Below are 25,505 nucleotides of genomic sequence, written 5' to 3' on the forward strand. Positions count from 1 at the left end.
CGCCCCTAGTGACGTGGCCCGGCGCCCCGCCCCCGGGGAGGGCTGCCTGCGTTGCGGGCATGCGCAGAGGGGCCGCGAGATGCTGGGCCAGGTGTTCGTGCTCTCCTCGCAGGGCGACCGGCTGCTCTACAGGGACTGTATCCTTCCCGGGAGGGCGGGAGAGGGGCGGGGGAGGCCCGCGCGCCGCTCTTTCTCCTTGACCCCGCCCGCAGTCCGCGGCCATGGCGGCCCCGACCCGGTGGGCGCCTTCTTCCGCCAAGCCACGCTGCCCGGAGCCCAGGCGCCCCTCGGCCAGGTACGGGGGGGGCGGGGGTCCTGGGGGCGGGGCCTCTTCCTCCTCCCCCTCCTCCTCCTGCAGCTGCTTCTCCTCCTCCCCCCCCTCCGTCGCCAGGGCCCCGAGGGGCTGCACTTCGCGCACGTGCGCCACGCCGGCCTCTACTTCGCGGCCACCCTGCTGCCCACCGCCTCGCCCTTCGTGGCGCTCGAGTTCCTCTGCAGGTGAGCGGGCCGGGAGGGCGGGAGGGCGGCGGGGAGGGCGCCGGGCGGGGCCCCGCTGCTGGTGCTGACTCTGCGCCCCCGGCCAGGCTGGTGAGCCTCCTGCGCGACTACTGCGGCCCCCTCGACGAGCAGACGGTGGCCCTCAACTTCGCCCTCATCTACGAAGTGCTCGACGAGCTGCTGGTAGGGCCTGGGCGGGGGGGGGGGAGGGAGGGAGGGAGCTGTCTGGCCGGATTCCTGGCTGCCGCGGAGGAAGGGGGCGCCCCGGCCAGGAGACACAGGCAGGGAACGGCCCTCTGCGGGGGGGGGGGGGGCGCTGCCGCCCACCTTTGAGCCCTCCTGTTCTGTGCTGCTGCAAGGACTACGGCTACGTGCAGACCACCCGGCCGGAGGTGCTGAAGAACTTCATCCAGATGGAGCCAGTGGTCAGCCAACCCTTCAGCCTCCTGGACCTCAGCACTGTGGGCCTGGTGAGCAGGGGTGGGATGGGCAGCCCTTTTCCTGCAGAGAGGCAAGGGGGGCAGAAAGCGCTCTCTCCCCATCCCAAGGGCTTTGATGGACAGGGCCACTTAGAGGCCGCTTCCCTGGCCATGCATTGCCCTTCCCCCGATCCACATCTCTAGGTGACGAGCAGCAGCCCCACATTGCCAGGAGAGAATGACCTCGCTTCAGCCAAGCACTGCAAATGCTTTTCAGGATTAAAACGTTTGAAACACCACCTGCATAAGACAGGAGGAGGGCAAAGGCCCAGGCTGAGTGGGGCAAGAGGCCTGCATCCCAAGGCCAATCTGAATCTGCCACTCTGTGGCTGCGGGGGGGGGGGGGGGGGAGGGCGGCTTCTGGCACATGCCATTCCGTGAGGGGTGGGGGTCGTGGGTTAGGGTTAGGGACAGCCATCGCGCAGAGGGCATGGGGGTACAGGCCATTCATGCCAGACCACCAGCACCTGGGAGGAAGCAACTTCACTGGATGCCACCTAAAAGAGGAGGGTGGGTGGGCCTCTAGTGACAGGACTGGGAAGGTCTCCCTGCAAAGATAGCCGATAACTCTGGAGGTGGCTGAGGGACGGTGGCTCAGTGGTAGAGCATCTGCTTGGTAAGCAGAAGGTCCCAGGTTCAATCCCTGGCATCTCCAAAAAAGGGTCCAGGAAAATAGGTGTGAAAAACCTCAGCTTGAGACCCTGGAGAGCCGCTGCCAGTCTGAGTAGACAATACTGACTTTGATGGACCGAGGGTCTGATTCAGTATAAGGCAGCTTCAGATGTTCAGATGGAGGTACTAGCTTGGGAAAGGTATTTATTCCTGCCTCCTCCCTTGTTACCTTCCCATCATTTCGTTTTAATGTGATTTCAGTTTGGAGCAGACACCCAACAAAGCAAAGTGGCCCCCAGCTGCGCAGCTGCCCGCCCTGTCCTGCCTCTGCGTGGAGAACAGGTAAGAGACCCCCCCCCCCCCCCCGGCACTTCCAGCAGCAAATGGGGAGGCCAGAGCGAGAACGGGTAATTAGGTGTGAAAGAAGATTTTGAGGATCAGGGTGCTAAAAACATCAAGACAAACAAACTTTTTAAAAATATAGCCAGAGAAGTAGCAGGGCCTTTGGGTGACGGGGCGGGGGAGATGGCAGAGTGGCTCAGTGACTTTGCTGCTTGTGTGTTCACTGTGGACAATCCACCTGGTGCGGCCTCATCTGGAACACTACAGGTCTGGTCACCGTGTCCCAAAAAGGGCGTCGAGGTCTGGGGGGCACCCTTCCCCAGGAGGAAAGGCTGAGGATTCTGAGACTTTTCAGTTGAGGAAAGAGATTACTAAAAGGGGAGGCGACATGATTTATAAATGGGATGAAAAGTATTGACAGAGAACTTTCCCCAAATACTAGAACTTGTGGGCATCCAAGTTCGCTGATGGGCAGGAGGTTCAGGATGGACCAAAGGAACTCTTATTGGCCTCCCCCCCTTCGCCTGGCTCAGGCTAACATCTGATGTGAGATTACCTGTGGCCATCTGCCCACTGGTTCACCATGAGCACACCTTTGTCTGCTTCTTATAGGGGCACTGCACACCTACACCAGTTTGTCATCTTGAAGATTTATATTTGTGCTCTGCTGTTTTTGTTGGGTTGCACTGCAGTTGGAAGTGTTTTCACGGTTTTGTTTGACCAATCCTTGTGACCTGCCCTGAGCCCTGCAAATTCTGCTTCATACGGAAAGTGATTCAAATGTGGAATTTCCTGCCAGAGAATGTAGTTGTGGCCAAAGAAATTGTGGCGGAACAGACACCTGCCCAGTCCTTGCGCCCATGCAGCCGTCTGGCTTGCAAGTCCCACTGCCGCCCCGCCCCACCCTCTGATGGGTGTAACCTTTCCTTGGTTCGCTGCCACCACTCACTGAATTATCACTGCTGTCTTAGAGGGGCAGTGAGACCCCTCTGGCTGGATCTCCTTGTTTGGAGGTGAAATCTCCAATCTTTGGGGTGGCCCTGGAGAGTTGGCAAAACAGGCCACTCCTTTCTCTTCCCAGGGTTCCCGTTTTTATTTTGGTAACGTGCAGGGAAGACTAAATGGTCAGAGCACAACTCCAAAAATATAAGGATTTACTCAAACTATTTACACTATAAACAGGGAATACATCTATTACTTGGATAAGGCACACTACAAGGGAAACTTATACTGGGGACCAACAGGGCACAAATAAAACAGAAGAAAAACGCAGTCCTCTGTCCCTACGCACTTCCCTGATTTCTCTTCCTGGGAAGGCTGCAGAGGACAGGTTCTCTTCTCTACAGGCCTTCAGCTCTCCTTCACCCCTCTCTCTCTCTCTGGAGAGGGCAGAAACTTCTAGTCTACCCCAGACTGGTTGCAGCTGAATCCCTTGGGTTTCCAATTCTGATTTGCTGGGTTCTCCACCTCTGTGGCCTGGTTGCCCTGCACAGCCCTTCCACAGGCCCTTTTCACTCCACAGTAGAACAAAGACAGCCTGCTTCCAGCTTGGATAGGACTCTATCTAGAGGTCGCCTCGCCCCTTGGGGAAGTTCTCCTCCCCCCCACACTCTTTAGGCCAAGGGCTGCTGAGCCTTATAGGTCAGAGGAGGAGGACATTTTACATCTAAGACTACAAACAGCAGCCATTTCAAAACTAGCCAACTGCCCACACTTGAAGCATTCTGTTACAGAAGTGAACGGCTTTATGAAGGTGATTAGATTGAGACCAGTTTTGCACTAGACCTTTAATCCTGGTGTAACTCTATCCCCAAACTGACATTCTAATCTAGAATTATAGAATCAGAGAAACCAACTCTAAGATTTTAGTGTGGATCATCATCTTGGGGACAGGGCTAAACCAGGACTCGTGGGAAACTGCCCTGAGAGAGGAGAAGTATATCAATGGCTACTGGATCCTTCCCATTGAGGCACTGAGCTTCTCAATCACATCCAGGAGGCAACATCAGGGGAAGGTCTCAGCCTCTCTGTCCTGTTTGCTGTCCAGGGGAACTGGCCAGCCCCTTTGAGACAGGAGGCTGGACTGGAGGGACTCTGTCTGATCCGGGGGGACTGGCCGGCCCCTTTGAGACAGGAGGCTGGACTCTTCCAGCAGGGCTCTTTCAAGGTTCCTGATTCCCCACTCAACCACCCCTCTTGCTCCTTTCTTCAGGGCGTGCGGCCAGAGGTTTTCCTCGATGTGGTTGAGCGCCTCTCTGTGGTTGTTGCGGCAAATGTAAGTGGGTGCTGGGGGGATTTATTTGGGGAAGCTGATCCTGCGCAGCTTTTTCAGAATCTGCCGTTTGTTACCAGCAGGGGAGGGCTGCAGTCTCTCTGCTTCTTTCCCTCTCTGGCCGCAGGGCACTCCCATGAAGATGGACATCCAGGGGGAAATCCGACTCAAGACCTTCTTCCCTGGCTGCTCAGGTGAGTGAAATTGCAGGTTGGCTGTGCTTGCCTTTGGCAGCCAAGGCGTCCCCCCCTTCCCTGGAGGGCTGCTTTTGGGCCGTGCACTCCTCAGAGGGCTGGGACTGGTGTCCTGCAAGGGGTGGTGGCGGCTGAGGGGGTGATGCCAGAGGTCCACAAAAGCGCACATAGTGGAGATGCTACAGCTTGGGCAGCAGATGAAAACAGGAGCACGAGTCAGTTCGTAGCCCTTCCTGCCACAAGATGCACTGGTGGCTACTGGCTGGGGGTGGGGTGGTAGGATCTACTTAGAAAGATGTGCAGAGGTCTCTGGCCAGGTGTCAGCTGGATGGGGCCTCTGGTCCCTTTGCAGGAGGGCTTCCCGGTAGCACCCAAGTGGCCACTGTTGAAAACAGGGTCTGGGCCTAGATGGGCTACTGGTCTGAGGTCCTACCGCTGCTCCAGTGACCCTGTGTATCCCAAAGCCTCAGGAGATGTTTCCCACCGTCTCTTGCTGAGTCCTGTCCTGGCTGCCCCCGCAAGAAAGGAGCCCCCGCTCAGCGATTGCCTCAGCTGGAAAGTGGGGAGCAGAACTGAGTGCTGGCGCTCTCCCAGGACTTCCTTCTGCTCCCGTCTGCTCATAGCCGTTGGCTTTGCCCATCTTCACAGAGCCAGAGGGTCTTCTGTCAAAGAAGCGGGGGCGGGAGGAGCGGGGTTACCTAGCCGAGCACAGCAGGGGTCCTTCTGACCTGGAGCTTGGCCTCCCTTGCAGAGATGCGGATTGGGCTCACGGAGGAGTTCTGCGTGGGCAAGACGGAGCTGCGAGGTGAGTGTGGCCCCGTTGCCTTCTGCGTGGCCCTTGTCTCGCTCCCCCCTCCGTGACACCCCTCCCTCTCCCCCCCAGGCTATGGCACAGCTGTCCGGGTGGACGAATGTTCTTTCCATGCCTCCGTCCAGCTGGAGGAGTTTGAGCGCAGCCGCATTCTCCGTGTGGCCCCCAGTCAAGGGGAGGTGAGGGCCCAGGCCGGAAGCCTCTGGCGGGGCTGGGGAAGAATTGCCCCTCCTCTCCTGACACCTGCAGCTCTTTCCACAGCTGACCCTGATGCAGTACCAGCTGGCAGACGACATCCCTTCGGCTCTGCCCTTCCATCTCTTCCCCACCATCAACCATGATGCCAGCGGCAGGTAAGGAGGGCCAGGGCCTCGCGTGCCACAAACACTGGAAGGTACAGGGATAGCACCCACTTCCTGTGCCCTGCCTCATTCTGCATGTTTTACGCTTCTCATTCAGGCTTCAGGTGTACCTTAAGCTGCGCTGTGACTTGCCCCCCAAGAGGTAAAGAAATGCCTTTCTTTGGAGGGAAGGGGAAGAAGAGCCCAGCGAGCTTCCCTCATTCCTTAGTAATAATGTTGTCTGCTCTGCAGCCATGCCGTGAATGTCTCCCTCCATCTGCCGGTCCCCAAGGCTGCGCTGAGGTGAGCACGGCTGCTTCCTCCACAGCGGCTGGGGTTTGGAGGGGGAGGAAGAAGATATTGAAGATACTGGATTGACATCCTGCCCTATACTCTGAATCTCAGTGCAGTGACAATCTTCTCTACCCCCCCCCCCACCCTGCCACAGGCACCCTGCGAGGTGGGTGGGGCTAAGAGAGCACCTGCTGCTGAGGGTGGGGGGTCTTGTGGGGCACACTTGGCTAGGAGAGGCCCAGCCGCCACTCTCCCTCCACGCCTTGTGCAGAAAGGGAGCAGTGTGGAGCTGCTTCTCTCCCTCCCCAGCCTCGCTCAAGAGCTGAGCAGTCCGGAGCAGACGGCCACCCTGCAGCCCAGCACCAAATCTGTTGAGTGGGTGGTGCCCAGAGTCCAAGGCGGCTCCCAGCTCTCAGCCCTTTTCAAGGTAAGAGGCCAGCAAAGAGGAGGGGCGGCACCCAGCAAGTGCCCGTCTTCTCCAAAGAGGGAGGGGGGTTTGGAGAGTAACCTTTCCCCCTCCTCCTTCTGCAGCTGGAGGTGCCTGGGCTGAGTCGGGCCACGCTGCGGGAGCTGGGGCCCGTGAACCTTTCCTTCGAGGTGCCAGCCCACACCTGCTCCGGGTTGCAAGTGCGCTTCCTGCGCTTCACAGGCCCACAGCCTCGCCTTCCCTACCGCTGGGTGCGGTATGTGACACACAGCGAGTCCTACGTCCTCCGCCTCAACACAGGGTAGCTTCAACAAGGAACTTTTTATTTGTTAACAAGGAGATGTCAATAGTGCTGAACTAATAAAGAACTAAGTAACCAGAATCCCTGAGGCCTCCTTTAGAGGGTGGGAGAACCAGCTGAAACCCAGAGTCAACATTTCAAAGAGGACCCCCCCCCTCTTAAGGGAAGAGAGGTCCAGAGACAGAGCAGGCAAGGGGGAGGAGCAGCCGGTGTAACTAACGCAATCCCTGGCAGCCATGGCGGTGGTGTGATGAGAAGCCTGTGAAGATGGGGAGCTCCACATCCTGCTCAAAGAAAGAAAGAGAGGGACCAGATGAGCAGACGCGTCACTGAGCCACCCGTCCCAAGTTCTAGCAACTGGGCTCTTTGCCCATCAGGGCTCTGTTTAGGAGCCCTGCTGGAAAAAGCTACTGGCTACAGGACCCAAAAGTCAACCACTGGCACACGAGGGCTACAGTGTGACCTTGCAGTTGCTCAAGAAGAGGATTGTGGACGAGGTGGCTCTTTGTGGTCTAGGCAAGAGCCAAAGGGCTGACTGAAGACACCTCTCATCATCCCAGCAGCCTGCCTCCTGCCCTGACCAACTAGTAGCAGGCAAGAGCCCAAGCAAACTGGGATTTGCTTTTTAGCGCTCCCCCCCCCCCCCCCGCATCGCAGGGTTGCTGTCTCCACAAACCCACGAGAGAAGTCAGGCAGAGAGAGGGAGCTGCAGACAGACGGGGCCAACATCCTCTCGCTCCCACCCCACTTCTAACTACACCATGCAGGTGACTTTCTCAAGTAAAGATCTCCTTCCACTGGGGGCCCAGCACTCTCCCTCGTGTACTGCTCAGTCCACCTACCCTGGAGGTCCTGGGGCAGCCACAAGAGGCTGAGGCCTCCTGCTCACGCTGCTCCCTTCTTTTAGCCACCATGGCTGGTAGCCAGTCACAGAATCATGAGTTGGAAGGGACCTCAGGGGTCAGCTAGCCCAACCCACTGCACAATGAAGGAAACTTCCAAAAACCTCCCCCCCCCCGCAGTGATCCCTGCTCAGAAGATGGCAAAAAAAAAAAATCCAAAGTCTCCAGGACCCCTGGCCAAACTGGCCTGAAGAAAAAATGCTGCCTGACCCCAGAGTGGCCATCAACATTCCCCTGGGTGTGCAAGAAGGGGCCACGAGAACGAAATACTGATGCAGCCCTTCCTGCCCTCCTCCTCAGGAACTGCCCAAGTTCACAGCATCCAGCCTCTACTGAAAAACCTCCAAGGAAGGAGAGCCCACCACCTCCCCTGGAGGAAGCCTGTCCACTGAAGAACCACTCTGTCCGGAAGTTCTTCCAAACGTTGAGCCAAAATCTTTTGGTTTAATTGCAACCTGTTGGTTCTGGTCTGACCTGCGGCCACAGAAAACAATTCTGCACCATCCTCTATGTAACAGCCTTCAAGTACTCCAAGACTGTGACCATATCACCTCTCATTCATCTCCTCTCCAGGCTAAACATGCCCAGCTCTGTCAATCTTCACAGGACTCGGTCTCCAGACCCCTCACCATCTTCGTCGCCCTCCTCTGGGCCCCTTCCAGCTTGTCTAGATCCTTCTTAAAATGTGGTGCCCAAAACTGAACACAAGACTCCAGGTGAGGTCTTACCAGAGCAGAGTAAAGCGATACCATCACTTCACGTGATCTGGACGTTATGCTTCTGTTGATGCAGCCCAAAAATCACATTTGCCTTTTTAGCCATCACATCACACTGCTGACTCGTGTTCAGTGTCTGGTCCACTAAGACTACAGCCAAGACAAGCCTCTCCCCTCCTATAATGATGCATTTGATTTTTCCTACTTAAATGCAGATCTTTACATTAATCCCAGTTAAAATTCAGTTTGTTTCAGCCCATTTTCCCAGCCTGTCAAGATCATCCTGCATCCTGACTCTGTCTTCTACCATGTTTGCAACCCCACCCAATGTAGTGTCCTCTGCAAATGATTAAATTCCCTCTATTCTTTCATCCAAATCATTTATAAAAATGTTGGGCAAAAGAGGTCCTAACCTTGCGGCAAGGAGTTCCACAGTTTAACTGTTTAGTAAAGAAGTACTTCTCATCCACTTTTGGGGCATGGATTTAGCTTCCCCAGCACCACTGCTGTTGCACAAAGACGCAGCATTTTTATCAAGCTTCCCATTGCTGGGGAGAGAGAACAAATCCTGTTCCCTTACCTCCACGCGTGATTTCACAAGGCTTGCTACTGTTTTCTCACCTGAAAAGTGTCACTGTCTTCTTTCACTGCTTCTATACAGAGAGTCAGGTGCAAGATACCTTTTTTTTGGCCTTAATATGAATCCCTTTAGTCTAGCCTCATTTTGGCTGTGATGGGGGAGTAAAAGTCTCATGTCCTGGGTGACCTTCGGCCACTCCCCCTCTCTGACTAACAGTTGTGGGGGGAGGGGGGCAGAAGGCAGCATCCAAGTATGCTTTTGGCCCAAGAGCAGGCTGCCAAGGCCGTGGGATGGTGCACTCGGTCGAGCTGGCAGCATTCTTGGACCCGCCCCCCATTCCAGTTCATTAATAAGATTCCCACCCACCCCCATATCCCTCAGTACCTCTTCCACAGCCATCATCCCCTCCCCCATGGCTGATGCAGAGGAGCCTGGTGCTCTCCTCCTTGTGCTTCATGCTCTCCAGGGTTTGAAAGGGGCAAGCGGGAGGTTGAAGGGTGCCTCTTTCAAAAGCCACGCTGACCCCTCCCCCACCCATTTACCCGGCAGGATGGAGGAGATATTAGGGAAGGCCAACAAAGGCAAATGGGCCTGTCCTCTCCAAGCCCAGAGAAGGGAGGCTGTGGTGGAGCCCAGGAGAGGAGCTGGGAGGTTCCCAGGGCCAAGCCTGGCAAGAGACCCATCCAGCTGCTCTGCCTCCACCCACCCCCAGTGCAGAAAGGAGGATGCTGGCCGGCCGGCCTCCCTCCCTCCCTCAGTGCAAAGTGGTCTGGAGGACAGAAGCATTATGCAAATGTTAAATCTTTCATCAAAAGTGGCTGCTGAAGATGGGCTTAGCCACCAGCCCCTCATCCCTCCCACCCCCCTGGGCAAATTTAAGAGATTTCTTTGGCTTCAGCCTCACCCTTCTCTGATCTGGACAGCTCTGCCTCTGCTCACTCCAGGAGCTCCCCTTCCTCACTCCTCTCCTGCTCCTCTTCATCCTCCATCAGGATCAGCCTGCAGGGGGTGAGGCCATAACAAGCATCTGGTTTCAGCAGCCCAGGCCAGGGCTGCCAGCTGCAGAGGAGAGAGAAGGAAGGCCTCCCTCCCTCCACCACCCCAGGGGCGGGGGGCTGCCTGTCCTGCATGTCTGTGCTGGCAACTCCCTCGTTGGCTACGGCCAGGCCTGACTTATGGTACCACAGTTCTTCCCTGCTTTTTCCAGGCACCATCTCCAGATGCAGCAGCCAGCAAGCCCTCTCACCCCCCATGTTACCTCTCTTGCTACAAGCACTCCAGGCGTTCAGAGGAGACAAGGCCACCTGCCCCCCCCCCGTCATCCTCACTGCTGTTCTCTAATCACCTTCAAGGAACTTTCTACTTGTTCCAGCCTCGTCCCACCCGCTCCCTCCATGCCTAGAAGATGGCAACCCCCCACCCCTCCAAAATGCCTGAAGGACCACCTGCTCCTACACAAGATAGATAAATTTATTGTCATTGTTCTCAAAAAAGAAAATGAGAGCAACGAAATGAGGTGCTCTTCCACAAACATACCAACACATCAACACCCCAAAAAAGGACATATACATAGACCATTTAAAAGCATCTAAAAACAAATAACCATTCATAACCCTGCATTTAGCCTAACCACGGCACTTGGATAGAAGCTGCCCTTGAATCTATTTGTCTTAGCCTTCAACACTCTATATCGCCTACCTGGCGGTAAGATCTCAAATAGCAAGTGGCCCGGATGTGAAGGGTCCCTTAAGATCATTTGTATCTTCCTTTTACATCCCCTATTATACAGATCCACCAATGAGGGGAGAGAACATCCGCAAATCTTCTGTGCTCTCATCATCACTCTTTGGAGCACCCTTCTCTCTGCTTCCGTGCAGCTCCCAAACCACACGCAGAGGCAATAAGATAAAATGCTCTCAATGGAACTACGATAAAAGGCAACCAGCAGACTCCCTGACAGTTGTTGTGATCTTAAGAGTCTTAAATAGTATAGTCGTTGCTGGGCCTTTTTCTCTAGAGCTAAAGCTTTTCCTCTAAAGCTAAACCCTGCCCCTGCTCTGACCACCTCCCAAGGGAGGCTCTGCTGCTTCCTCCAGAGCCCCCCGCCCTTCTTCTCAGGCCAGATGGCTGGCCAAGCAGAACGGCACAACTCCACTTTCCTTCCCATCACTGACTTCTGCCCCTCAATGGCCTCCCTGTCCTGTCTCCATGGCTGCGTCTGTTTCCATTTATGTATTTCATCCTTGGTTTTAAACTGGTTTCGCAGTTGTGTAATGACGCTCACTGTGTAGGCAGACAGGTGGAGCAGATGTGCATAAAGACCAGCTCTCTCCCCCACCCCCAATTACCCCCTTACCGATCCAGCCTTCTGCTCAGTCCGCTCCCATCCGGTGGGCTCTGGAAACTCTCATGGGGATGCTGAATGCCCAACGGAGGCCGTCTGCAAAGGACACAAGCTGATGAAACCTCTCTGCCCAAGAAGTGGCAGGATTCCGTAAGTGCCAGCACATGGAGGAGGGGAGCTTGCTGGCCGGGAAGAAGCGCCCCACGTGACTGACACCCCCGTCACTTCCCCAGGTGCTAGTCCCCCCCTCCCCCCAGGCATGGCTCCCCCTGCAGGCCCTCCCTGACCACGTGACTGACACCGTCACTTCCCCAGGTGCTAGTCCCCCCTCCCCCCAGGCATGGCTCCCCCTCCAGGCCCTCCCTGACCATGTGACTGACACCCCCCCGTCACTTCCCCAGGTGCTAGTCCCCCCCTCCCCCCAGGCATGGCTCCCCCTCCAGGCCCTCCCTGACCATGTGACTGACACCCCCCGTCACTTCCCCAGGCCCTCCCTGACCACGTGACTGACGCCCCCGTCACTTCCCCAGGTGCTAGTCCCCCCCTCCCCCCAGGAATGGCTCCCCCTCCAGGCCCTCCCTGACCACGTGACTGACGCCCCCGTCACTTCCCCAGGTGCTAGTCCCTCCCTCCCCCCAGGCATGGCTCCCCCTCCAGGCCCTCCCTGCCCATGTGACTGACACCCCCCCGTCACTTCCCCAGGTGCTAGTCCCCCCCTCCCCCCAGGAATGGCTCCCCCTCCAGGCCCTCCCTGCCCACGTGACTGACACCCCCTGTCACTTCCCCAGGTGCTAGTCCCCCCCTCCCCCCAGGCATGGCTCCCCCTCCAGGCCCTCCCTGACCACGTGACTGACACCCCCGTCACTTCCCCAGGTGCTAGTCCCCCCCTCCCCCCAGGCATGGCTCCCCCTCCAGGCCCTCCCTGACCACGTGACTGACACCCCCGTCACTTCCCCAGGCATGGCTCCCCCTCCAGGCCCTCCCTGCCCAGGCCCGCTTCTTCACAGCTAACCCCTGAAGTGCTGCATTCTGGGAACATGCCTTCCTCCTCTGAGCCCACACCTCACCTCAGCACAAACTCTGGCTGCTCCTCGGAGCTGGACTCCCGAGACCCCGCGGGAAGGGGGAGGAGCGGCTGCGTTCCCTTCAGGGCTGTGGAGGTCAGCAGGGGAGTCGGCAAGCGGCTGCTGGAGGGGAGGCTGGAGCTGCCCAGCTCAGACGATTCTGTCAGGAGAGAGAGAGACCGAAGCAGCTGCTTCCCATCCCTGCAGGGCCATCATTGCTCAAACTGCAGTACGACCTTCTCACACCCTCTCCGGCAGGACTCCAGCCTGTCTTGCTCCTGGTAGCCCCTCCCGTCCTGTCCATGGCCTAACCACAATTCCCTTCATTTGCATCCCCACCCTTACCATCCAGGCGTCTCCTCTTAGCAGCCAATCCAGGTCTCTTCTTGGCAGCTGAGCCGGACTGGGAAGCCGCCTCCTCCTGGGGGCTCAGGGAATTCTGATACATGACAAGCGACCTCCAGCGAAGCTCCCCAAGGTGGCTGCCAGCATGTGCTCGGCTCGTCGTCTTTAAATAGGACAGGCTGATTGGGCAGCAAGGACAGGGCTTGTCACTGGGAACAGGGTACCCCTAGCCCACTCACGAAGTCCTCCCCTCTAAAGCTACAGAAACAGAATTAGCAATACGAAGGAGCCCTCAGGGAGCTGACTGGGTGTTCCAGCAGTGCATCCTGGCCTTGCCCTGATGTGATGGTGCCACAGAGGCCGGCCAGCCCCTCCTTCAGCCTGCTGCCAGAGAGATGCGGGCACACCCACAATGCTGGTGCAAGGAAGAGGCATTCCCAGGCTCATGGTTGGGGCTGGACGGCTTCAGACTTCCAATATCCGACAGCCCCCTAGAACTGGCAGGAAGTTCCATAAGGGAAAAGCAGAGCATAGTCCCTAGATGCCCATGTGTCCCCCAGCCATCCCTGCTCACAAGCCGCCTGGACAGCACAAGGGGCAGACAGTGGCCACAGTCAAGCACTCCATCCACAGAGATGAGGCCCCAGGCAGCAGGCCAGGCCTGTAAGCTCAGGAACACACAACACTGCACTCTGGTGGTGGTGGAGGGAAACACACCCAGAGGTAGCATCTGGCACAAACAGGCAAGGGAGAGCAAACGTCCTCAGCAACACATTTCACTTCAGGACCAGGATGGGTACTCCATCTGGGCGGCGGGGGGGGGGGAGACACAGTGCTGACTGGTGAGTGCTGGGGGAGCAGAGCAAAGCGATACCATCACGTCACGTGATCTGGACAATATGCTTCTGTTGATACAGCCCAAAATTGCATTGGCCTTTTTAGCCACCGCATCACACTGTTGACTCATGTTCGGTGTATGGTCCACTAAGACCCCCAGATCCTTTTCGCACAGACTATTGCTAAGACAAGTCTCCCCCATCCTATAGCCATGCATTGGATTTTTCCTGCCTAAATGCAGAACTTTACATTTATCCCTGCTAAAATTCATTTTACTGGTTTCAGCCCAGTTTCCCAGCCTATCAAGATCTGGATGACTCCTGCCAGGGAAGGCAGTGGAAAAGAATTTGCCCTCTTCCCCACCCCTTGGGGAAGGAAGGCCTGCAGAATTCAGTTTTGAAGCCTGCTAAGAGAGTCCCAGACAAGGCCCGCTCTCCCCATTTTCAGCAGGGAGAAAAGGACACAGTGAGATTAGGTCTCTTTTCCTATGCCAGCTAGTCTCAAGTCCTACCAGCCAAGCATCCGTGAGCAACATAAAACTTCCAGCTGCCACCCACCAGCCATCCCCCCTCTCCCTCTTTCAGCCTGAAGCCCTCCAAAAATACAAAGCACAGAAAAGCCACAGAATTCAAGCAACATAAATTACGAATTAGCTCCACCAAAAAGCAAAGCAATGCAAGCTAAGCCAAAAGTGGTGGGGCGGGGAGGGGAGTTCTTGATAAGGACACTCACAGCAGGGCTTTGTCCGGATGCAGAAGCCGGGGGGAAAACTCACTCAGCAACTCCAGGAAGGACAGGTTGATGAGCCCCAGCCTGGAACTGGGGGATGCTGGTTCCTGGAAGGCAAACTTTATCCCATCCCTGAAAAAAGACGAGATTGACAAGCACTGCATTACTCAGCCCTTGCACCGCTGTCCCTCCCTCCTCGGAAAGCATTTCCCCAGCTGAAGAGGAGGAGGGGGGGAAGGCGGCAGCCTTACTTGTGCAGCTTGACGAGGGCTGAGCGGTTCTGCAGCTGATGCAGCCCAAAGAGGAGGGAGAACCGCCGGGCCAGGTCTCGGATCTCCAGGAAGGCACTGGACTCTACGCCTTCTGGTCCCTGCTCCAGAAGCAGCTGGGTCAGCAACTGGAAAGGAAGCATTGGCCTCACTGAGACTGTTTCTTCTTTCTAGCGCAGAATATCCCAGCAGCAAGTTACTCTTCCTTCCTTCCTTCCTAACAGGCAGGGCTCTAGCAGACGAAGCAGTGCTCTTCCTTCCGGCCAGAGGATGTCGCTGTCAAGCACTGTATACTCATTTTATATTAAAGAAGCCAGATTTTAGAATTGTTACTTTTATATTATAGAATTCAGATTGTAGAAATGTTACTAACCCAGAATTGAATGTGAGCACATCAAAGTAGCAGCCCCCACCTTAGAGAAAAATTTCCATTAACAAAGATAGGCAGCCCAATCCAGACATAAGTGGCGGCCGACCGCGACTTAGCTGCCGTGGCACTAATAGACTTCCTGAGGACTTCGGCACGCTGGAGCGTGGGGAGGGGAGAGGCATAGCTTACCGTGAGGGAGACAGTCGCCATGTCAATGCCACTGGCAGAGGCACGGAAGGGAGGCGCATGCGCCACGACTCATGACAGTCAGGGATGGGGAGAGGTGGCCCCAGAGAGGCCACGTTACTCCCGCTGTGGCGGCGTTGGTCGTATGTCAGCGCAAACCCTTCCTGCGCCCACGTAGTGGCTCATCTGCTCCCAAAAGCCTTTCCGCCCCCCCCCCCTTTCTGGATTGTGTTGAGAGTGTTCCTTTTTGTCTGCTACTTAGTGCAAATTCACCTAATTTGACTAGTAATGAGGACGAGAACTCCTTCCACTAAAAATATAAGGATGCAGTTTTTTTACAAGTCAGAATAAAAAATAGAGGTGTACAGAAAAACAAGAAACACAGAAACAAAAAACCCTGCAAGCCTATCCTAACCAATACTTGCTACAGCTAGCAACTTCTCAAGGTTGCTTGCAGTTTCTCCCTCAATAATACAGTTCAAGTCAGGACAGTGGAAGCACTGAGGCAATTGCACAAACTTGTGAGGAGAAAGCTGCAGGTTGGAACTCTTCAGAGAAGTTTGTACAATTGCCTCAGTGCTTCCACTGTCCTGACTTGAACTGTATTGTTGAAGGAGAAACTGCAAGCAAACTTGATTGGATAAATTATTTAAATCAAAAAATATCTTGAAACTTGGAAAGACTTAAACATATCCCTAATAGAAATAATTGTTTCAATAAAGATGAATATTCTATGGTACCAGAGACTAGAAGGTCATTCCTACTTTAAAAACCACCTGTTGCGGAAATCTCTCTATTCAGCGTGGGTCTGGTTGAAGCTGATGGTGTATCAAAAAATTCCGAGATGGGTTTCCCCGGTAGAAGCTTTTATTCAGTCAAAACTACTAAACCCAAATATGATTTAGAGGTATGAGGATTTACTGGAACAGAATAATGAACTGAAATCTAAAGAGGAGCTAAAATCCCTGAATGAGTTGGTGGTTGAGATTACAGTTGGAGTCTAGATATTCTAAAGATAAAGTAGTTGGCTTCTCTACACAACAATATAATCTTAGTACCCCAAGAGAAACTGATTGCAAAGTTATATTCATACCCATTGCAAATGAAAATTCAAGATGAAACTATAAAATAAAATGATTTTTTTTTTTTGGGGCACAGGATTTGAAACAACTTTGAAGAGCTCCATCCAGGAACTTGCATGGCCTATAAGGACGGGAATTTGATCAGGTGAGTTTGCCTGGCAATCTTGTTGATGTTGAAGTTCCCATCAAGGGGAGGGACAGTGGCTCAGTGGTAGAGCATCTGCTTGGGAAGCAGAAGGTCCCAGGTTCAATCCCCGGCATCTCCAAAAAAGGGTTTAGGCAAATAGGTGTGAAAAACCTCAGCTTGAGACCCTGGAGAGCCGCTGCCAGTCTGAGAAGACAATACTGACTTTGATGGACCGAGGGTCTGATTCAGTAGAAGGCAGCTTCATATGTTCATATGATGAAATAGGCAAGGAATATAGGCCACAATATTGGTACAGATGAGTGGGAGGCTTTATGGAAATTTAATCTTAAATTAACGAAAATGGTTACCTTTAAAGAGAATGTTTATAACATGTTTTATAGATGGTAACTCCTAAAAAAATGTCTAAAATGTATGTCAGTGTTTCTAACAAATGTACTGCACATACTGGAACTTTTTATCATATGTGGTGGTCTTGTAATGTTATCTGTGCAACTGAACAACAACAAATGTTATCAAAAGCTATTGGGAGATGGTACATGAATTATTGCAGAAAATGTTGAAAATGCAAATTCAGTTTAAGCCTAAATTATTCTTATTGAACATTTATCCTAGTTATTATTCAAGAGACAAAACATTTAATGGCACATATCAATACAGCAGCAAGAATTTTGATTGCACAAAAATGGAAACTCCAAGAATTGAAAAGTTTTAGAGACCGCTGAATTGGACTATTTATCTTCCCTACTGAGAGGCAAGACTGTGGAAAAGGCTAAAAAACATTGGGAGCCACTATATACTTGGCTTGACTCTTCTGCTTGAATCCCTGATTTATTGTTACCCAATGAAAATTCCTATTTCCACTTTTTGTATCATGACTGACTCAGATGTTTACAGTAATTATTCTTTATTTCAAGGTATTCTGAACTTTTTTGAATTATTTTTCCTTTTTTGGTATTATGATATGCAGAATGTCATATTTTCATATTCATTTTTACTTTTCCATTCCCTTTTCACCCTCCCTACCTCCTTCCCCTTTACTGTAAACATAATAAAACTTTTAAAACAAACAAACAAAAAAGATTGAGTAAAAGAATCCTATATAATTCCAGATTCCACACAGGTGGCAGGACTGAGCAAAAGATGGAAAATGCCAACCCACAATCCCTCTGGCCATGACTTGGCGTGCCCCTCCCTCCCTCCCTCCCAAGTGCTGCAACTGAATCCTCAAGGGAAGTCCCGTTCTTTATCTGGAGAGCCTGAGGCTTGTGCTGCGTCCCAAGCTGTGGCTGGCTGGCTGGCTGGCTGGCTCCAGATGCAGTCCAAAGGAACCCACCCTCCTCCAGAGACGAGAGAGCAAAGCAGAGGAGCCCGGAAGGGATGAGCTTTCCTTCCGGGGCCAGAGAATGAACAGCTAGAGCCCCCTTCCCCAGGGCACAGGCCCCGTTTCCTCCTCTTGGACAGGCAGGGGAAGCTGGCCTAGTTATCCTCCTTTGGTCCTCCCACTTCACTCCCCCCCCCCCCGCCAGAGGGGGATTTCTCCCTCCCTGCAGAGTCCACCCACGTCTCCATGGGACTGATGGCCCTTCTCTGAAGGTCAGCGTGCAGCACCTGCGAGGTGGTTCCCAGCATCCTACTAGCCCTGAGAGATGGACACCCCTTCCTCACAACAGCCTTGCAAGATGGACCATGGACCCAGAACTTTGAGGGAAACTGGTGGGGCGGAGGAAGGACACGGAAAGGGGTCTGAGGTGTTTCTCCGCATCTAGTTGGTAATCACAGACTGTGGCAGGTTCCAGTCCACAGGCTCATGTCTTAGTTGTACGTGTGGTTAGTTCATGAGTAGGAAGAGGGGGGGCAGACGTTCACATCTCCACTCTGCCACAGATGCTTCCAGGGTGGCCTTGGCCAGCCCTCACTCTCAGCTTCAGCACCCTCCTCCTCCTAGGCTAAAAGCGAACCAGCAGAAGCGGAGCCCAGGCAAGACAGCAGTGATGCTGGGGGGAAGGCGGCTGAGGTTGTGCGAAGCCACAGGGTCCAGTGGACCCTTGCTGACTTGGTGAAGAATGCAGGGAGAAGAAGCCATCGCAGCAGCAGCAGCCACAAAAAAGGCATTTGTCCAACTTTTCAGCTGGGAAGGGGGCCCCTACCTTGACTTGGCCACCCGGACCCCCGCCAGGGTCACATCAAGACTACTGCAACGTGCTCTGCATAAGTCTCCCCTTTAAATCACTTGAGACCTCAGTGGGTGCAGAATGCCTCAGCTCAGCTATTATTGTGGAGCCAGACGGAGTGTGCACGTTACACCTATTCTGCAGTCACTCCACTGGCTGCCTACCAGCTGCTGGTTCAATACAAGAACACAAAAGAAGCTATCTTGGATCAGGCCAATGGCCCATCCAGTCACGCAGTGGCCAAAGAAACCAGGGGCCATCAGGAGGTCCACTAGCAGGGCCAGAACTCCAGAAGCCCTTCCACTCTCCCCCCCCCCTGCTTTCCCCAAGAACCAAGAATACGGAGCACCACTGCCCCAGACATAGGAACATCAGAGAAGCCATGCTGGATCAGGCCAATGGTCCATCCAGTCCAACATTCTGTGTCACACAGTGGCCAAAAAACCCCCAGGTGACATAAGGAGATCCACCAGTGGGGTCAGGACACTAGAAGCCCTCCCACTGTCCCCCCACCTCAGCACCAAGTTTAGCCATCACCTACAAAGGTGGTAGGGGGCTGCAAGAGCAGTGGGGAGATCATGTGGGGGAAGGGGCAGCTCTAGGGTGAATAGCGCCCTAGCCAGGGCCCTCTGCTCGCCCGCCCCCGGCTGCTGCCACACTTTGTTTGCTCCCCCTGCCACTGCCAGGGCGCGCCACTCACCCACCCCCCACCATCTCTGCTGCTGCTGCACTTCGTTCACACTGCTGCCAGGGTACTCCCCTCGCCCCCCCACTTTGTTTGCCCCCTGCCACCGCCAGGGCACTCCATTCACCCGCCCCCCACCATTGCTGTTGCTGCCGCACTTCGTTTGCACCACTGCCAGGGCACTCTGCTCACCTGCCCCCACCATCGCCGCCGCACTTCGTTCGCCCCCCTGCCCCTCCCCAGGCTCGCTGCAACTCAAAGGAAGTCCTGCTGCCAGCTTCTTCTCGCAGCCCAGACAGGCAGGCGGAGGAGGCAAGCCCTGCCGGGTGGGCAGAGGAAGATGGCGGATCTCCATGGAGAGAACCAAGCAGGGGGCCAGGGAGAGGAGGGGCCATCAAGGTCTGAGGGGGGTTGGATGGGGGGCGTGACTGCGGGCCTGTTCAAAGTCCTTCTGGGTTTGGACCATCACATCTGCAAGCCTGTCTCTCCAGCTAGATCCTGCCATGACAGCTTTGCTCATCTGCAGGGCCCCCTGCAACACGGCAAGACCAGCAGCTGCCTGGACGGAATATCACAAACTGCTGAGGAGGAGGAGGGCATTCTTACGAAAGAAAAGGGGCTGCGTTCTACCACTGTGATCCCAGGTTCTGCATTATTCAATACGTCATGTTTCTAACTGATGCTTTGTCCAGACAGTGGCTCCATAGAATCATAGAGTTGGAAGGGACCTCCACCAGTGTCCTTTAGTCCAGCCCCTTGCACAATGCAGGAAACGCACAAGAACCTTCCCCCCACACGCACACATCCCGTGGCCAAAGTTCCCTCTAAGCTACAGAGTCTTGTGAGCAAAAATTCTTTGTGAATTCCTGGCATTAAAGCTGTGAGCTACCTGATAAATTTGTGTGCCTCTGGGGTCATCCTTCCTGAGCTAAGACAAAAATGTGTGAGCTGAAGACTCAAAATCTGTGAGCTGGCTCACGCTAATTCAGTTTAGTAGGAACACTGCCCACGACACCTGCTCCCTTTCAAATTACTGCATGTATTAATTCTTTTACACTGCCTATTAGATGTACAGTCCTGTTGACTGCACTCATCTATATTGCATGATCTGCCTTGGGTCTCAGTGAAGGTACACTGAAGGAGGGGAGAAAGGGGTCCCCACTGAGAAGTGCACCACAGTGTAAGTATCTAAAGCAATAAAATAATAAAGCCACCTTGAGAACCCCTGGATAGGAAGGGAGCTTAGAACTTCACCCCATAAAAACTTCCCTAGGGCTGAGGAAGGGGCAGGCCCTGGAAGTCCCGTCCCCCTAGCAGGGACAACGGTGTCTCTCTCCCTGCAGAGAGCGCAAGGGAGCAGGAAGAGCAACCAAGAGCGGCCAGCACTCTCCCCTCCCTCTCCCCATCGGAGCCCAGCTCCAGCAGGCAGATGTGCGGGCCCCTCCTCTCAGCGGTCAGCACAAGGGCGGCTCCTGCACCCTCCTCCCATCACTGTCCCCAGCCAGGCCAGCAGCTCCAGGCAGTTTTGGGTACACCCATCTTCTTTGATGGACTCATCCAATTCTCTTTACTGGGAATTATTAGGAAGGGAATTGAAAACAAATCAGCCAGTATCATAATGCCCCTGTATAAATCGATGGTGCGGTCTCATTTGGAGTACTGTGTGCAGTTCTGGTCGCCGCACCTCAAAAAGGATATTATAGCTTTAGAGAAGGTGCAGAGAAGGGCAACTAGAATGATTAAAGGGCTGGAGCATTTTCCCTATGAAGAAAGGTTGAAACGCTTGGGACTCTTTAGCTTGGAGAAACGTCGACTGCGGGGTGACATGATAGAGGTTTACAAGATAATGCATGGAATGGAGAAAGTAGAGAAAGAAGTACTTTTCTCCCTTTCTCACAATACAAGAACTCGTGGGCATTCGATGAAATTGCTGAGCAGACAGGTTAAGACGGATAAAAGGAAGTACTTCTTCACCCAAAGGGTGATTAACATGTGGAATTCACTGCCACAGGAGGTGGTGGCGGCCACAAGTATAGCCACCTTCAAGAGGGGTTTAGATAAAAATATGGAGCACAGGTCCATCAGTGGCTATTAGCCACAGTGTATGTGTGTATATAACATTTTTTGCCACTGTGTGACACAGAGTGTTGGACTTGATGGGCCGTTGGCCTGATCCAACATGGCTTCTCTTATGTTCTTATGTCATCTGAGCCATCTGGGGGCTGTGAATTCCAGGTTTACTGGACAGCCTGCGAAAGAGTGCTTCTTTTTGCCTGCCCCAGATTTTACACACCATCCGCTTCACGAGTTCTAACATTTCGGGAGGGGAAATTCATTTGCACCAAGAATAACTTTATACATGTAGGGCGATACAGCCACAGCATTCCAATGTATTTCTATTAGAATAATAATAATAAGCTTTTATTTATATCCCGCCCTCCCCGCCGACATAGTCAAACTCGGGGTATTGGTTGTTTATCTCATTACATTAAACCCATCTTCTACTATATTTTAATGTATTTTTCCTAATGGCAAACTAGAATGATGTATATATTTATGTTACATGTTAAAAGGTAAATTAGTTCGACAGGAAAAACCTCTGGGGAAGAAATGCCTTCTTTTTGACCCAGGTTTATTAGCAGTAGAATAATTAACAGGCATTCTCACATTCTGACATTACTGTTTTATGGTTTCCCACGCTAATTCAACCCAGATCAAAGGTTTTCTGAATTTGTTAATTTTGCTATTCAGCTACTGGTTTTTAACTTTGTACCACTCGGCATTCCAAACCCCACCAGCTATATGTGGCTCTGCTTACTGTACCTCATTCCTCATCTGAAGAAGTGTGCAGGCACACCAAAGCTGACGTTCTGAATAAAACTAAGTTGGTCTTAAAGGCGCAATCGACTCCTATTTTGTTCTACTTCAGGCCAACAGGGCTGCCTACTTGGATCTTTTTGCATGTCCCCACTGGCTCAGCAGCAGCACTCTTTTCCTCCAAGCTGATTTCAGCCTCCTCCCCCCACCCCCTCATCCACGTTCCTCCTCCCTCCCTCCCCAGTACCTGCTGCAGGCTGAGAAGAAGGGTGTGGGCCCACTCCATCCGGTCAATCTGACGGGCTCGATTCAGCGTCTCTTTGATGATGTCCCCGTAGTCATTGTAGAACTGGGGCGGGGGGGGGGAGAGATGAGAGACACATCTTCAGCAGTGCTGAATGTAACACACACACGCACACACACCGAGTAGGGCAGAGGAAAGTGAGGAGGCCACTCTGTCTGAGAGCTGCTCAAGGCGGTGGCTGGGCAGAGAGCACCACGATTGCTCTTTTCAGGGGTGAGCCACTAAGACAGTTTCAGAGGAGGACGTCCCACTGCCCTGGCATGCAAGAAAAGCTTTGTGAGTGAGACAGGCTTGTGGTGCAGCCAGCCCTTTAGCTACGGGCCATGGGGGTGAGAGCAGGAAGCTGAAGAGACTGGGGGCCACCCCTCTTCCCCCCCATGTGATTTAGAGCCAGCCAATAAGACTTGGTTCTCCCTTTAAATGGGGTGGGACACGTAGCGGCTGCTCTTGGGTGCCCCTCCTGTGCAATTAAATTGTGCTGGAGTGAGAGGGGGTGGGGGCCCCAAAACCTGCCAGGGGGCCCCTGGTTAGCTGTGGGCCTGCAGCAGTGCTCCCACCTCTAGGCCAGAGGCTGAGACCGGGAGAAGGCAGGTCTCTGCACTCAGGGGCTGCCCCATAAAGCCCCTCAGGCCCCTCCCTCCTGGACCTTGGCATAGTGCTTGAAGACATCGGATGCTGCGCTCAGCTCCAGGACTCCATAGACAATGAGTTTGCAGAATCCGGCCAGAAGATTGCGGCGCTGGTGCAGCTGCCTGATCTGGAGCTCCTCATCCTCCTCGTGGTCTGAGCAAAGGCCGAGAAAAGAGGCAGGTGAGAGAACGAGGCCTGCCCCGCCCTCCCGGGAGCATCCCCCGCCCCCGCGGGGCAGCACCCACCCATCTCAGAAGCCTCCGTGTGGCCGAAGACGTGGTCCATGAGGAAGCCGGCCAGCTGGGACTGCAGGGCAGCCTCGGCCTGATACACCAGAGCCTGCAGCGCCTCCTGGCCCCCTTGCACCAGCCGCGGCCCGAAGATCAGGAGCAGGTCGCTCAGCAGCACAAAGGCCTGCGAGGGGAGACGGAGGAAGCCATCACCCACCAGCCACAAAGAAGGTGGTAGAGAGTACTGGGCTAGGGCTAAGGGGAGCTGAGTTCAAATCAAGGCCCAGCTCACTTGGTACAACTCTGAGCCACAAACCTTTTCCCAGCATCACCTGGCCCACAGGGCTCACTGTGAAGAGTCACACAAGAGAGCCAAAAAGGATGAGCGGGGGGGAGGGGGGGCTCATCAGACAAAGCTGCAGCATCAGCAAGCCAGCATGCGGGAGGGGTTCAGAGCAGAGGGCTCCGGCTTGATTCCTCATTCCTCCTCCTCCACAGGCAGCCAGCTGGGTGACCTTGGGCCAGTCAGAACTTTGCTGGCTGTTGGCCCTGATCCCTCCGGGGGCTCTGCTGAGTGGGCTTTCTCTTTGAGGAACAAGTGCAACAAACAGGGAGAGCCCAGGCAAGGCGATGGGGCTTGCCTCTTGGGAGAAACGCCCCCCCCCCCCCAGGAGTAGAAAATAAGTCCTCAATGGACAAAATAAATGGAGCAGCTAGAAAGTTTTCTATCCTTGCGGTGACAAAAAAGGAACTGAGGGCAGGGGGCGCCTGTCGACAGAGCACATGATGCGCTGGGGGGGGGGGGGGATCCTGCACGTGTTGGCTCTGAAAAGGGCAGGGCAGCCCCTTTAGAAGAAGAAAACGTTCCATGGCCAAGCACTCCTCATATTGGATGCCCGAGAAGAGGAACCCCGCGTGGGGCCGCCCAGAGTTCTATCATCCTTCTGCAAAGCTGTCCCAGAGCAAGAAGAAAGGAAGCCTGAGCAGCTCCTGGCAAGGAACACCGTCTGTCTCCGCCACGGGCCTGCCTGGGGGAGAGGCACAGGCCAGAGATTCAGACGGGACGAAGTCTCTTGCACCAAGGCGCCCTGGAAGTCCTCCAGGCCGCTCCCCCATCTGACCGTGGGGGCCCAGGACCCCACCCAGGGCAAGGAAGGCTAGACTGGCCCACTAGTCCTTGAGCCCCCCCTGCTAATCTCTGTGGGGGAGGGAGAAGGAGCCAGCGGGTAAGTGCTCGGACCTAATCTGGGGAAACCGCGTTTGATTCCCCCCTCCTCCTCCACATGCAGCTCTTGGGTGCCCTTGGGTCAGTTATAATTCTTTCAAGAGCAATTTGTCAGCGCTCTCTCAGCCCCACCTGCCTCACAGGGTGTCTATTGTGAGGAGGGGAAGGGACAGGAAATTCTGTCTGGGACTCCCAGTGAAGGGTGCGGCAGAGATCCAATCTTTTCTTCCTTCAGACTGACAAGTGTTCACAAGACAGAGCCAGACGACTGGCCTATCAAGGGTAGTCCTGTCAACTCAGACAGGCAGCAGCTCTCCTGGGTTGGGGGGGGGAGACCTTTCTTCATGTCACCTCCTGCCTGGTCCTTTTCACTGGAGATGATACCTGGGATCAAACCCGGGACTCCCTGCACGCCAAGTAGAGGCTCCACCACTGAGCCACGACTCACACTGCAGAACCCTTCTCTGCTTCAGTCTGGCTGCAGCCCCACCAAGCAGCTCTTAAGCAGGCCTCTATGGAGCAAACTTTCACCCATGTGGGCGGAATCACAGCCAGCAGAGGCCTCCTCCCCCCCCCACGCAGACTCCCCCACAGCCCAGGGGGCCCTCCCGCAGCACGGCCTGTGTCATGCAGAGCAGCTCCCTCCCCGGGAAAGAAGCATCTGCGTGAGAGGGCAGAGGGAGAGCAGCTGACCACCTCCTACTTGGCTGCTGAGCCCCTTCCCTTGCCAGGGAGACAGGGCACAAGAGGAGTTGGGTGAGAGGCTGTTAGCTGCCCCGCCCCTGGCCAAACACTCCTGGCGGTACACATTGCCTGGCAGGATCAGAACCCTATTTTATTGGATCTATAAGAACAGAAGAGAAGCCCTGTTGGATCAGGCCAGTGGCCCATCCAGTCCAACACTCTGTGTCACATAAGAACAGAAGAGAAGCCATGTTGGATCAGGCCAGTGGCCCCTCCAGTCCAACACTCTGTGTCACATAAGAACAAAAGAGAAGCCCTGTTGGATCAGGACAGTGGCCCCTCCAGTCCAACACTCTGTGTCACATAAGAACAAAAGAGAAGTCCTGTTGGATCAGGCCAGTGGCCCCTCCAGTCCAACACTCTGTGTCACATAAGAACAGAAGAGAAGCCCTGTTGTATCAGGCCAGTGGCCCCTCCACTCCAACACTCTGTGTCACAGAAGAACATAAGAGAAGCCCTGTTGGATCAGGCCAATGGCCCATCCAGTCCAACACTCTGTGTCACATAAGAACATAAGAGAAGCCATGTTGGATCAGGCCAGTGGCCCCTCCAGACC

At 54.4% G+C, this 25,505-nt stretch overlaps 2 protein-coding genes across 2 annotated transcripts in view; one reads left to right on the forward strand and one right to left on the reverse strand.

Annotated features, from left to right (window-relative positions):
• The first annotated feature begins 71 nt into the window (after positions 1–71).
• Positions 72–6,652, forward strand: AP4M1 (adaptor related protein complex 4 subunit mu 1). The gene is made up of 15 exons (XM_060263737.1): positions 72–137; positions 213–295; positions 392–498; positions 585–681; positions 858–968; positions 1,851–1,931; positions 4,144–4,206; positions 4,331–4,397; positions 5,149–5,202; positions 5,281–5,387; positions 5,470–5,561; positions 5,668–5,712; positions 5,802–5,852; positions 6,153–6,270; positions 6,375–6,652. Exons 1-15 carry the CDS (start codon positions 80–82, stop codon positions 6,573–6,575), a joined length of 1,335 nt encoding a protein of 444 aa, XP_060119720.1. The 5' UTR covers positions 72–79; the 3' UTR covers positions 6,576–6,652.
• STAG3 (STAG3 cohesin complex component) overlaps positions 6,580–25,505 on the reverse strand; it is a 100,014-nt gene continuing 81,088 nt past the window's right edge. The window contains exons 27-36 of the mRNA XM_060233495.1: positions 22,990–23,164; positions 22,767–22,903; positions 22,064–22,165; positions 14,340–14,485; positions 14,092–14,220; positions 12,523–12,701; positions 12,181–12,337; positions 11,126–11,209; positions 9,674–9,768; positions 6,580–6,855 (exon numbers count right to left, since the gene is read on the reverse strand). Of these exons, the coding sequence (XP_060089478.1) occupies positions 9,705–9,768; positions 11,126–11,209; positions 12,181–12,337; positions 12,523–12,701; positions 14,092–14,220; positions 14,340–14,485; positions 22,064–22,165; positions 22,767–22,903; positions 22,990–23,164 (1,173 nt within the window). The 3' untranslated portion in view covers positions 6,580–6,855; positions 9,674–9,704. The remainder of the gene's footprint in view (positions 6,856–9,673; positions 9,769–11,125; positions 11,210–12,180; positions 12,338–12,522; positions 12,702–14,091; positions 14,221–14,339; positions 14,486–22,063; positions 22,166–22,766; positions 22,904–22,989; positions 23,165–25,505) is intronic.

This window comes from Heteronotia binoei, chromosome 2 (genome assembly GCF_032191835.1).
Source record: "Heteronotia binoei isolate CCM8104 ecotype False Entrance Well chromosome 2, APGP_CSIRO_Hbin_v1, whole genome shotgun sequence".
Classification (NCBI taxonomy): Eukaryota; Metazoa; Chordata; class Lepidosauria; order Squamata; family Gekkonidae; genus Heteronotia; species Heteronotia binoei.

Excerpts from the sequence above, each read along its gene's own strand:
- AP4M1 (XM_060263737.1), top strand. The coding sequence starts at position 80 with ATGCTGGGCCAGGTGTTCGTGCTCTCCTCGCAGGGCGACCGGCTGCTC. Across the intron at positions 138-212 it reads CCGGCTGCTCTACAGGGACT|TCCGCGGCCATGGCGGCCCC; the intron begins GTATCCTTCCCG and ends CCCCGCCCGCAG. Across the intron at positions 682-857 it reads AAGTGCTCGACGAGCTGCTG|GACTACGGCTACGTGCAGAC; the intron begins GTAGGGCCTGGG and ends TGCTGCTGCAAG.